The 14109-nt window shown below is 38.4% G+C and overlaps 1 protein-coding gene across 1 annotated transcript in view; it reads left to right on the forward strand.

The window, feature by feature from the left end:
- The window catches only part of LOC126176226 (spondin-1-like), a 499217-nt gene that overhangs the window by 367546 nt on the left and 117562 nt on the right, over positions 1 to 14109 (forward strand). The window contains exon 13 of the mRNA XM_049923370.1: positions 13673 to 13807. Within this exon, the coding sequence (XP_049779327.1) occupies positions 13673 to 13807 (135 nt within the window). The remainder of the gene's footprint in view (positions 1 to 13672; positions 13808 to 14109) is intronic.

Below are 14109 nucleotides of genomic sequence, written 5' to 3' on the forward strand. Positions count from 1 at the left end.
CATTGGCCTCCATGGGACATAAGTGCCATTTTTCAAGGTACAGTGGCACCATTCGACAAGGCCATTTCTCTGTGGGTGGTAGACAGATGAGTGCTGCAAAGATTGCATGGTTCACAGAATAGGGCCAATTCAAATTGCCAACCTTGGTTGGTGGTGATAGACACAGGCCTCCAAACCAAGAAAGCGATATATCAATGAAAGTCTTAGTGGCTGAATCTGCCGTGATGTCCTTGAGAGGTCTGGCCTCTACCCACCATGTTACTCAGTCAGAGACTGAAAGAATATATCTCAGTAGTCATCGGGCCTGGAGAATGATCTCACCAGAGTAAGAGGCATAGTGGGGATGTGATATGAACATCCAAAGATTGTGCAATGGGATGAATGATATTTGCCTACAGCTTTGAAGACACATCAGCCAGAGCGAACGGTCACTGATCTGACTTTTAGGATAGTAGTGGCTCAGTGTATGCCAGATTTCATGCAGAGCAGGATGGCAAAAAGTTACACAGTCAATCATTTGTAGTAGGCCATTGTTTGACATTATTGTTCACTTTTGGAGCACTGCACTGATGAGTGTCACTTACACATTTGATGAATGTGGTTTGTTGCAGAGTCAATTATGAAACACTGTACACCCAACACTGATATCATTGTCTTATCTTGTGAACTGTGACACATGATGGTTGCTCAGTGGCTGCATTGTTGATGTGTAGTATTTGAATCAGCTTGAAAATACAGTAAGTGAGAATTGTGGGTCTTGAGACACACTGAAGACAACTTGTAAATGAGGTGAAATGCACCTAGGTGTACAAATAATATAAAAAAATTGATGTGTGACATGCAAAAGGCATTTTTCTTTTAAACTACTGCAATTTATATATAGCTTCTGTAAAAATGGCCACCACAAGAAACTTGATACGGACTCTTTCACCAACACTGATAGCCCAGTTCAATTAAGAACGTACAGAGCAATATTAACTGCTTCTGTCCATAAAGGCTTTAGAAGCGCATTTGCCAAGGGCATTGTCTGTGCAACTTCTACAACTGTGCTATTTGTACATTCATCATAGCTGTTTTAATTATGTGTATAGGGATTTACAATAAGCAACATTGTACCACTGGATTTCAGAAGATCTCAAATCCTGTCATTGTAAAATTTATGACCATCATCACAATGAAAAATTATAAATGGATAACCACTCTGGATTTTAAATATTTGTAACATTATTGTATCTTTTGGACATATTATCATATAATATCTTCCAAGCTTTTGCTGCAATTGACACTTTATTAACTCATTATATTTACATCATGAAGAGTTCATTTCAGCAATTTTTACTATTTGCAAGTGATCCTGAAAAGCTGGATTTTTTTAATGCTATTATGTGATAAACGTATATTGCTTACATTTGGGTTATTAGTTGTTTGTTCTCTATCATACACCACAATATATTATGCAGCAGGAGTATATTGCTTATTTCTGTGTTAATGGGTGTTTAGTTTATGTTTCAGTATCCATCTACACCTGTGTCTACATACACAGCCAGCAAGCCACCATACAGCATCTGGTGGAGGGTACCCTGTACCACAATTAGTAATTTTCTTTCCTGTTCCACTCAGAAGTAGAGCGAGGGAAAAACAGCTGTCTATATGCCTCCATACAAATCCTAATTTCTCATATCTTATCTTCTGGATCCTTACAGTAAATTTATATTCATGGCAGCAGAATTGTTCTGCCAGTTCTCTAAAGTTTCTCCATAGTGTTCCTCGAAAAGAACATCACTTTCCCTCCAGGAATTCCCATTTGAGTTCTTGAAGCATCTCCACAACATTTGCATGTTATTTAGACCTACTGGTAACAAATCTAGCAGCCTGCCTTTGAAATGCTTCAATGTCTTTATTTATTCCAACTGGGTATGGATCCAAAACACTCAAGCAGACTTAAGAATTGGTTGCACTAGCATCCTATATGTGGTTTTCTTTACAGATGAACCACACTTTCCCTAAATTCTGCCAATAAACTGAAACTGGTGATTTGCCTTCCCTACCATAATCCTCATGTGGTCGATCCATTTCATATCACTTTGCAACATTAGGCCCAGATATTTAAATGATGTGACTGTGTCAAGCAGGACACTTCTGATGCTGTATACAGACATTATGGGTTTTGTTTTTCCTACTCATCTGCATTAACTTAAATTTTCCTACATTTAGAGCTAGCTACTATTCATCACACCAACTAGAAATTTTGTCTAAGTCATCTTGCATCCTCTTACAGTCACTCAACTTCAACACCTTCCCATTTACCATATAATATCAAATATATGGCATATGTATATGATAGTAGTTGTTTGCTTTACATCTCAGGTGTTACAATGTATACTGCAATATTGCAAACAACTACTAATAATAAGTAATCCATGTACTTTTATGTTATACTACTGAACCCAATTTTGATGGAAGAGGAGGACTGGGTACTAATTCTCAAGGTTGAATTGAATGAAATCTCTTTTCTTCTTTGCATAAACAAATAATAAAAAGATCAAGCTCCCCAGGATGACCAACACTCAACACTCACTGGATGATGGGAAGTTGAAAGTGCCCTCTCAGTCCTGCTGGCAGAATTCTGAATGTCATTAAATAAATCTCAGGGAGTTATCCTACAGGACCGACTGTTCAGACTTGATCATGGCCAAAACTGCAACACACTGTGGCAGAACCCCTGAAACTAACACCTCAGTTACTACTGTCATCCTGCTGCAAGTGACTTAGCACATACTAAATATCTGGTGCCAATAATGATGACTAGAAATCTACTCTGTAGGAATCAGCACGGGTTTCAAAAAAGACGATCATGTGAAACCCAGCTTGCGCTATTTGTCCACGAGACGCAGAGGGCCATGGACACGGGTTCCCAGGTAGATGCCATGTTTCTTGACTTCTGCAAGGCATTTGATATAGTTCCCCACAGTCGTTTAATGATCAAAGTAAGAGCATATGGACTATCAGACCAATTGTGTGATTGGATTGAAGAGTTACTAGATAGCAGATCGCAGCATGTCATTCTCAATGGAGAGAAGTCTTCCGAAGTAAGAGTCATTTCAGGTGTGCCACAGGGGAGTGTCATAGGACCATTGCTATTCATGATATATATAAATCACCTTGTGGATAACATCAAAAGTTCACTGAGGCTTTTTGCAGATGGCGCTGTAGTGCATCGAGAGGTTGTAACAATAGAAAATTATACTGGAATGCAGGAGGATCTGCAACAAATTGACGCATGGTACAGGGAATGGCAATTGAATCTCAATGTAGACAAGTGTAATGTGCTGTGAATACATAGAAAGAAAGATCCTTTATCATTTAGCTACAATATAGCATATCAGCAGTTGGAACCAGTTAATTCCATAAATTATCTGGGAGTAGGCATCAGGAGTGATTTAAAATGGAATGACCATATAAAATTAATTGTAGATAAAGCAGATGCCAGACTGAGATTCATTGGAAGAATCCTAAGGAAATGCAATCTGAAAACAAAGGAAGTAGGTTACAGTACATTTGTTCGCCCACTGCTTGAATTTTGCTCACCAGTGTGGGATCCTTACCAGATGGGGTTGATAGAAGAGATAGAGAAGATTCAATGGAGAGCAGCATGCTTCATTACAGGATCATTTAGTAATTGTGAAAGCATTATGGAAATGATAGATAAACTCCAGTGGAAGACTCTGCAAGAGAGACGCTCATTAGCTCAGTACGGGCATTTGTTGAAGTTTCGAGAACATACCTTCACCGAGGAGTCAAGCAGTATATTTCTCCCTCCTACATATATCTTGCAAAGAGACCACAAGGATAAAATCATAGAGATTAGAGCCCACACAGAGGCATACCGACAGTCTTTCTTTCCACAAACAATATGTGACTGGAATAGAATGGAGAACCGATTTAGGTACTCAAAGTGCCCTCCACCACACACCGTCAGGTGGCTTACAGAGTATGGATGTAGATGTAGACAGCAACAACAAAACTTAAAGTTCCTTTAAAATAAACAGAAGGGCTTAAACTTCAATAAACAGATAAATATTATTGAATCTGCCCTCCTTAAAATGGTACAGGTATGCCCCTTAAGGCCTCTGGTGTGTGGTGCCAATGCCAGGAACTCAACAACTTAACACTACTATATGTTTATGTATCACAGATCTCAAGGGCAGCAGGCAACTTAAATACCAGGGCTTAATTTTATCAATCAAACAACTTAAATAGCAGGGGAACCGGAGCTAAAGCTGTAGCAACAAAATTTTTAAAACTTACTATACTTTAGAAAAAGTTTAAGACTGGTCAAACTCATAGGTACTCTGCTCAAATACAAATAAGTTACTGCCACACAAGCTGACCTTATGTCCACAGAATCACAAAATCAGCTACAGATGCCAATAAACTTAACCATAATTGGACTGGCTATGTAAGCAAGGACAAAAATAGGACAGGCTTTAGTGTGATTAACTGTAGGGCACTGTGCAGAACAAGTCAAGTAAGACAGTGTGACCATAAACAGAACAATAGTTACAGTCAGTCACCATTAATTAAAATAACTAACTAATGTGTGCACTGCTTCACTATTGTACACAGGTGAAGTACCCTACTTCACACAGATTTGCTCTGCAATAACCCAGCCATGACAAAAAAAAAATACAGCACTATAATTACCTACAAAACCAATGCCAACTGCAAACAAGGCAGCTGATCTCACAATGTCCTGCACTGATGGGTACAGTCTAACCATCCGACAACATGTCATAGGGATGTGTCAATGTTCCACACTCTAAGTTTCATTGTTTTGGAAACCAGACCACCTCACCAGCACGTTAGTTCTTCCCTTTTTGATTAATCCAATAACACCAAGAAAATCGACACATACCACACTCTTGAGTGGTGACCACCAACTTGGTAATGGTCATTTTCATCACTTTACGATGGCAGGTATCTGTAATAACACTTCTTTACAAATAATAGACTTAAACAACCCATGTTGCTGTTGTAACCAGTCCTTACAGCATTCCACAATGGCAACACCACACAACTTCTTGATGGCAGCATGCTATATCAGCATTCCCTTTGTATAACTTGAAGTAAACATTTTCAAGTCATCTTTCACCACTTTAAGGCACTGTTAACCACCTTGCTGACAATGGTGAAGCTACATAAAATAGAGAACAACTGACCACTGAATAACCACTACTCTATGCTACAAATTACGCAACCCTGTATATTGACTGTGGCCTATGCAATAACCACAACAATGGTAGGTCTCTACATACAACAATGTGCTTACTAACACAAGGACACAGAGCATATCAACAGACTGCAGCTGAGCTATTGAAACCTACAACCCTCGCCAACACTAACTCTGCCTCGTTGCCAGTTATGCTCTTATCCAATGCTGTGGTCGTAAACACAGGCAGTCAGGAACTGAGAGTTGGCTCAAGCATGCACTACACCTCGTGGCCACCATGGATGCCACTAATGCCACAGAAACACAATTCATGCAAATAGGATATCAAACACTCCATGGAATATAGGTGGCACAATGGTGCAAGTTCCATTCAGTAAACTACATTAATACATAACCTAAACAATCATTAACTTAGACATAAGTGATATACTTTTATAGCATAATATATTGTGGCATGCACTGTACACAGCTTGCCCATCTGCGGACTATGTATCTGCAGTAATGAGAACTCCTTGCTTGGTACACTGAAGGCCTCACAAAAGCTTTCATATACAGGCACTCCCTTCAAACCTAGTCTGCAAACAGATTTGCGAAGCCATATCCTCATACACCCTTAACCTCTCACCACCACAACAATCTGCAACAAAGCAGTGCCTCCCTCGTTACCCAGTATCACCCTGGATAGGAACAGATAAACCATATCCTTCATCAGAGCTTTAATTATCTCTCATCATCTCCTGAATGGGACATCCTATAAAAGATCCTTCTCACCCCTCCTAAAGTGGTGTTCCATTACCCATCCAATCTACACAATGTAATAGTCCATCCTGTGCCTCTCCCACTCACAAACTCATTGCCACAGGAATCATTTCTCTATGAAAGACCAAAGTACAAGACCAGCCAAATCCAGCCACCCAGAACTCCCTACTCCAGTCCTGTCGCAGGCATATTGTACTGCGTCAGAGGCTGGGCTACCTGTGAAAGCCACATCATATATTCCAGCTCAGCTGCAAACATTGCACAGCTTTTTATGTTGGTATGGCTACCAACCAGCTATCCACCAGGTGAATGGCCACTGTCAAACTATTGCTCAGCTCCGAGCTGCTAGCCACCCACCCCAAACCCCTCTCCCTGCCTCCCATCTCTCCCATCCTCTATACAGCCCACCCAAAACAACACCCACCACAACCTAACCCACCAACTGTTTGGAATGCAGGAATGCAACTGGCATTGTGTGTAAACATGGTGCCCTGTCCGTGCGTGCGTGCGTACGCGGAGGTGTGTGTGCATGCATGCATATGGCATTTTTGCATGCACGTGCTTGTGTATGCATGTGCACATGTACGCAGACCAGCCTGAAAAAGAATTACTCCAAAAACTAAAAAATTTTCTTTCTTTTTCTATGTGCCTGTTGATGACTCAATGCTTCAGCTTTGCAATGAGTGGTCTTTTTTAATCCAAAAAGTGTAGACCTAAGCAATATACTTTTATTGTATAATATTACAAAAAAATTGTACCATCTTTGCAAGATCATCTGAGGTAAAAATGGCAGACACAAGCTCATCACGATGTAAATGTAATGAATCAATAAAATATCAATCTCAGCAAAAACTTGGAAGAATATATATAATATGCCATTGTTCAACCTCATATGTGCTGCAGGCCCATCAGTAAGAAAACATTTTGACAACTGACCGTGTGAAGTCTTCTAAAATCACATGTGAAGTTGATGAAGTATCTTGAACCCCCGAAAGATGTGTTTTCCGTTGATCTACACAGATCTGCATGAATTACTTCTCCAAATTCATTGGAACACTGCTGGCATGACTGGAAACTGTTACAGTGTTGCTTCCCTTCAATAGATGAACCACAAAACTCATCATTAAACTTCACACTGATTCCTTTCTCATCAGAAATTCATTGACATGATACTTATTTTGATGACCCATTTGCTGATCTCAGATTTGCAGTGAATGATGGATGCCAGCTTAGCATCAGAAATAAAAGATTTTACCATTTGGTTCACTTGAATTGACATCTTGAACAGCTGCACAGACCATATGCCTCTTTCCTTAATAGTAACTGTTTTGGCAAATTCATTGTCCTTGGATGAATTAAATTACAATATTTGTCAAAGAATTTCTTTCTAGATTTACACATATGCAGCACATTTTCATGTAACATGAATGTCACTCACCATTTACCAAAGCCCTCTTCTTCTTCAAGTGATATTCGAGATGGAATTATTACTGACCTGGATTTCAACAAGTGCTGGAAAAGTGAAAAATGTTTAAAACTATGCACCATGACACATTAAATGTCATATAGCCCACAAATAAACAGTCCAAGCCTTTTTAGAGCTTAGAATACAGACTTTCATTAATAAGAGCTTGATTACTGAAAAGATTGCCTAGTGTATGCACACAAGCTTTAATGTTGACTTTTTCTTTATGCCAAAACAGTCTTTTCTAATATGTCCCTCCATAACTGCAGCTCTAAAACATTATTTCAGACCTTTTTGATGCACCAGTTTGATAGATCCTTTCACTTGATAATAACAATCACCTTTAGCATTTGTTATCACCATGCACAGAGCAAACCCTGAGCTAAGCTCTTTCATCAGATTTTAAAATACCTACAAACATATTAAATGTTTGTTGGTCTTCTGGTTCCACACATCAAGCCTGACAGAGACTATTGTAACTATCCAGCATTTTTTCCAGGAACTTAATAATCACAACTGAATCATCCAGTTTGACATAAAATGATAAGCCTTTGAATTGGCTACACCCTTCACAGCTAAAACATCTCAATTGGAAAGCATGAGCATTTTTCTTTGTTTCATGTTTAATGATTCCAGTAATTTCACCCACATATCTGCTGCGTCATCCTTTTCCAATGACTCTTGTTTTAGAAAGCTGTTTGTGTAAACTTCATAAGATCCTTTGGAAACAACCAGTAAATTTTGAACCATAAACTTCCACATAGTGTGTTTTTGCAATTTCTCAGCACCATGAAATTCCATGATTACTCTGTTGCAGAAATACCAGAAAACAAGTCAGACACATGGCCAGCATACTGAGAGAAGATATCATTTTTCAAATAACTGTAAACCATGAAACATGTCAATCAGGATACATGGAACCATGCTCCACTACCATGTTACTGAACTGTGAAATACCATGTATCATTAGAATGCTTTACTTACAATATTGACAAGTTTACAAGATATGTGAAACAAGATACCTACCCAACAGCAATAAATCTAAAACTAATATTCTGTAACAAAAGCAAAGACCTAATACAGCAAACTCAGAAAAAATCTAAATACCACTGGCTATTACAAACGAAACCCAACTTACACAAATTAAATACAAAATATCATCCATCACACAAACTATGTCAAAGATAATCACCAACAAACAACAATAAAAACTTTAACATTATGGACCAACTGCATAAAATATAATGAAAATTTTGTAAAAAAATTATTTAAGAGGTGCGCTTTTGGTGATTGATATATCCATGGGTAAGAAACTTTTATGTTAGATTAAAATATTTATCATGAATTTCATTTTGACATTTTGCTCTGATGAAAGGTAAACAATGAGTGGAAAATGAGAAAGGAGCATACAAGGTGTATTCAAAAAGTAACAGGCATTTCCTGATTTTGCATGATGTGTTTGTCAAATTCACCGTTTTTTTTTTTTTTTTTTTTTTTTTTTTTTTTTTTTTTTTTTTTTTTTTTTTTTTTCATGTCTGAAAAGTACCTATACAATGTTTGCCATATTAGATAGTTAGTACATTGTCATATGTTAAGAAGGTTACATGTGTTGGATCAGATGATTTCTATTAAATTTTGTTGTAAGAGCAGCATAAAGTGCAGCAAAGTTTTAGAAGTGATAAATATTGCTTTTAGTATCTGCTCTGAGTAAAAACAGTGATTAGAGTGATATAAGCATTTGGAAAAAGGTCATGCAACTCTGGATGCCCCAGCACATCATCAACTGGTGAAATCCAAAAAAATTAATGAAATGATTATGAACAATTGTTGAATCACAAACATAAAAGTCGTTGATGGTGTTGGTATATCAAATGGCTCATGCCATAATTTTTTTTTAATATTTTGGGTATGAAATGTGTGGCAACACAATTTGTTCTGGAGTTGTTGAACTGCAGACAATAACAGCAGCAAATGCAAGTTGCTCAGGAGTTATTAAATGAAGTCAACAACAATACAGAACTGGAATGGAAATGAAGTCCCATGCGTCTTGACAGATGTGGGAGACCCGCACCGCCATACTAGCGAGGTCCTTATGGAGGTAGTTTGCCGTTGCCTTCCTCGAATCATAATGGGGATGAATGATGATGATGAAGATTGACACAACAACATCCAGTCACCTCGAGGCAGGTGAAAAATTCCTGACCCCGCTGGGAATCAAATCCAGGACTCAGTGCTCAGGAAGCGAGAACGCTACCGCGAGACCACGAGCTGCGGACAATACAGAACTACGGAAATGTATTATAACAGATAATTAAACATGTATTTACAGTTACGACATCAAAACTAAAACTCAGTCATACCCTTGGAAGCATTCTGAATCACCAAGACTGAAAAAAAAGCTCAACAAGTGTGACCTGATGTGAAGGCTGTGCTCACTACATTCTTCAATTTTAACAGCTTTATGTGCCCTAAGCTCTTGCCACAAGATCAGATGATCAATAAGAAGCATTATTTACCAGTTCAATGATGTTTGTGTGAAGAAATTAGGCTGGCTGGAGTGGCCGAGCGGTTCTAGGCGCTTCAGTCTGGAACCGCGCGATCGCTACGGTCGCAGGTTCGAATCCTGCCTCGGGCATGGATGTGTGTGATGTCCTTAGGTTAGTTAGGTTTAAGTAGTCCTAAGTTCTAGGGGACTGATGACCTCAGATGTTAAGTCCCATAGTGCTCAGAGCCATTTTTGAAGAAATTAGAAAAATAAACACCCAGATTTGTGCCCAATCAATTTGTGGCTTTTGCACCACAATGATGCACCTACTGACACTCCATTGTTTAATCATGAATTGTTGACCAAAAATAATACTGTATTTATGTCTTAACCTTGTATTCACCACACAGGGCTCCATGTCACTTTTTTCTGTTCCAAAAAGATAAAGAAAACCTTAGAGCCATTGTTTTGCAAGCATATATGAGATTAAATGCCCATCACTGAGAGAGCTATAAGCTATTCCAAAGATTGAGTTCCAAAACTATTTTTAGGTTTGGAAAAAGTGCTTTCCAAAAAAAAAAAGCAAAAACTCCTGTTAATTTTTGGATGCACCTCATTTTAAAGTATTATTATCTGTTAAATGCAACAATAGAGTTGTAACAAATTTATTCACATTGTTTTTTTGTTTTAGAATATATTTATCTCTTACCTATGGTAGATATAAGCATAGCTCTTCCATTATATCAGCATATAGTTCAAATGGTAAACAATTTACTACGTAAATGTTCTTGTCCTTCTTACCATCTTAAACTAGAGTAAAAACTTGAGTTTTAGATTATTACCTCCATTGTCTTTGCCAGAAGAAATTGAGTGCCATGACTGTTGCTGTAGTGGCTTTCTAGATGCAATGATCACCCTGTGACTGCAATGTCTAACTACCTGATTCCTTACTTCTGGATTTCAAATCCATAAACCACATATTTTGTTAAGATCTATCATTGGTTCTGTTGGTTGTCCTGTCTGTAAACAAAAAAAAAATTCTAACAAAATTAATGGCCATGAAGATAAAATCTTCGGTGTTGTTAGGTTGTATCATGTTCTTCTTTAAACTACTTTTTCAATACATGACTTTTCAATCCCTCTATGGATACATAAGTTCCTGTAGACTATATATTAATCTTGTTGGCAGACCATTTTCCTCCTGAGACTTAAACATTGTTTAATCACACATTGATGGCCATCTATTTTCTTATGAAAAAATTTTATGAAATTATTGACATTCTGACCATAGAGTATGCAATTTCTTTATGGGACATATTAAAGAGCATACCTTTTATCCGTTTCTCTTCACTGTTCTTCCTTTGATTGTTGGCAGCATTTTTATGATCTGGCCACATGGCATTGAAACTCTTCAGCACGCTCTCGGGCATGTAAATAGCTTTTAATTCACTCAAGATAGAGAGAGAACTAACCTTATCAGTTTTAGATATTTTAGTTCAACATAAATTAGATAGGTAGCTCAGCCACATGGACTTGTTAGTCAACACGCAGAATTTCCGTCGCCCGGCTCAGAAGAGAGCAGTTTTCAATATATTGATACACAGAACTACAACTGTTGCTCATAAAGACAATTTTCTTTCCAATACTGGACATGTGAAGCACATGTTCTGGAAGAACCACTATGGAAATTGATATATGAAATTAGCCTTCTCCAAGAAATGAAACCACGATGTTAAACAATTGCGACACCTTCCATCTATTGTAGGCCTTCCTTTCTGCAAGGCCATGTAGCAAAATAAATGACCAAGAAGATAATAAATTCTGCAATGGTTTAAGAACAGTCTGAATCTTGAGGTGACTGAATGTTGTAACATTCCTGGTCTGTGCAGAGAAAAGTATAATGGTCAGTCCATCTGTAAAGTTTGCAAACATTCTGCAGAGCACCAGTGACACATTAAAAACCAAGATTTGAAAAAGTCAGCAGTTCATGAACACAACTTTACAAATAATACAACAGTAAGTTTCATGAAGCAAAAGGCTTCTTATCTAACACATCTATTTACTGGGACCCTGCTGACAAAGAATCTGTATAGAACAAAATATACAACAACTTTGTACAAAACAACAGCTTTAATTGTAGTGATTCATGGCAGTGGTCTTTCAATTCTGAGAGACTACTGAGAAATTTACCTTGTTTATTTTCCACTGGGCTTGGTGTCTTCACTCACATCTACAACTACATACATCAACACAATTGCTGGGAGCTTGAGATCACAATTATGTATGCTGAGGTGACAATAGTCATGGGATACCTCCTAATATCATGTCTGACCTCCTTCTGCCTGGCATAGTGCAGTAACCCAACATGGCATGAACTCAACAAGCCATTGGAACTCCCTTGTAGAAATAATGAGCCATGGTACCTCCTCAGCCACACATAATTGTGAGAGTGTTGATAGTGCAGGATTTTGTGCATGAACTAACATCTTGATTATGTGTCATAAATTTTCAGTGGGTGGCCAAACCATTTGTTCAAACTGTCCAGAATGTTTCTGAAACCAATAGTGAACAATTACAGGCCAGTGACATTGAACACTGTCATCCACAAAAATTCCTTCATTGTTTGGGTACATGAAATCCATGAATGGCTGAAAATGGTCTCTGAGTAGCCAAGCATAACCATTTCCAGTCAGTGATCAGTACAGGTGGAGCAAATGACCCAGTCCATACCATTCTGAAGTCTTCACCAGCTTGCACAGTACCTTGTTGACAACTTGGATTCATGGCTTCATGGGGCCTGTGCAACACTCAAACCCTACCATTGTCCCTTACCAGCTGAAATCAGGATCATCTGACCAAGCCATGATTTTGCCAGTTATCTAGGATCAACTGATATGGCCACGAGCCCAGGAGAGGCACTGCAGGCAATGTCACCCTGTTAGCAGAGGCTCTCATGTCAGTTGTCTGCTGCCATAGCCCATTTATGCTAAATTTCATTGCACTATCATGATGGATATGTTTGGTGAACGTCCCACATTGATTTCTGAGGTTATTTCATACAGAGTTGCTTGTCTGTTAACATTAGCAACTCTACGCAAACAACGCTTCTCTCGATCATTAAGTGAAGGCCGTCAGCCACTGCATTGTCCATGGTGAAAAGTAATGATTGAAATTTGGTATCTCACCACACTCCTGACACTACGAATCTCAAACTGCCGAATTCCCTAATGATTTCCAAAATGGGATGTCCCATGTATCCAGCCTCAACTACCATTCCACATTCAGAGTCTTTTAATTCCTGTCTTGCTACCACTATCATATTGGAAACCTTTTCACATGAATCACCTGAGTACAGATAACAGCTCTGCCAATAGTCTTCTCTTTTACACCTCGTGTACATGATACCATTGCCACCATATCACCATCCCATGACTTTTGTTAACTCGGTGTGAGTCAGACAATCACAGGCTTGCTTATAAAATAACACCACAGTAGCAGTCATGAGAGTGGAGGTAATTATTGAAATCTTGAGTTGTTACACTAATCTTGCATAGCAAGTGGACTAACAACATTTTTATTACAATACCGTTCTGAGAAATTTTGTTCCTATACTTATTATACAGTTCATATGTTTAATGGTTATTCTTCAATGTTTGGTAACAAATTTCATGTAAAATACTTTCCAATGTCTTAAGTGTGACCTGAATACACTGTGCATGCTTTCAAACACAAGAGGACCTGAAGACTAACATCTCAGCTCGATTGCAGCAGTACGGCGTATCCTTGTCAGGAATTCTTTCTTACAACATAGCACTTGAAGACGCTACTAGCAGTGCTGACAAGAGCAAGCTGATGAATGTAAACTGCGGTACAAAAATTAGCTCAGAAAAGTGTAGTGCCTTCTGCAACAAAGTATAATAAGGCTGTTCAATAAACAATGATCATGATTTCTTCATATTTAGCAAAAGAATACCATTCCAGGTGCTGTAATATGGAGAGAGTGTGACCAGAATCGATGAGCACTCTTGTACATATAAGGATTGAATATGCACAGGTGTCCAACAAAATTCCTCCTTTCCTCATACTCATTAGGGTGGGACATCTGTGAAGACACTGGAGTTGGGATACGCAAGATTCAAATCCACAGTCTGCATTCCTGATTTAGGCTTC

The sequence above is a fragment of the Schistocerca cancellata genome, chromosome 3, assembly GCF_023864275.1.
Source record: "Schistocerca cancellata isolate TAMUIC-IGC-003103 chromosome 3, iqSchCanc2.1, whole genome shotgun sequence".
Lineage (NCBI taxonomy): Eukaryota > Metazoa > Arthropoda > Insecta > Orthoptera > Acrididae > Schistocerca > Schistocerca cancellata.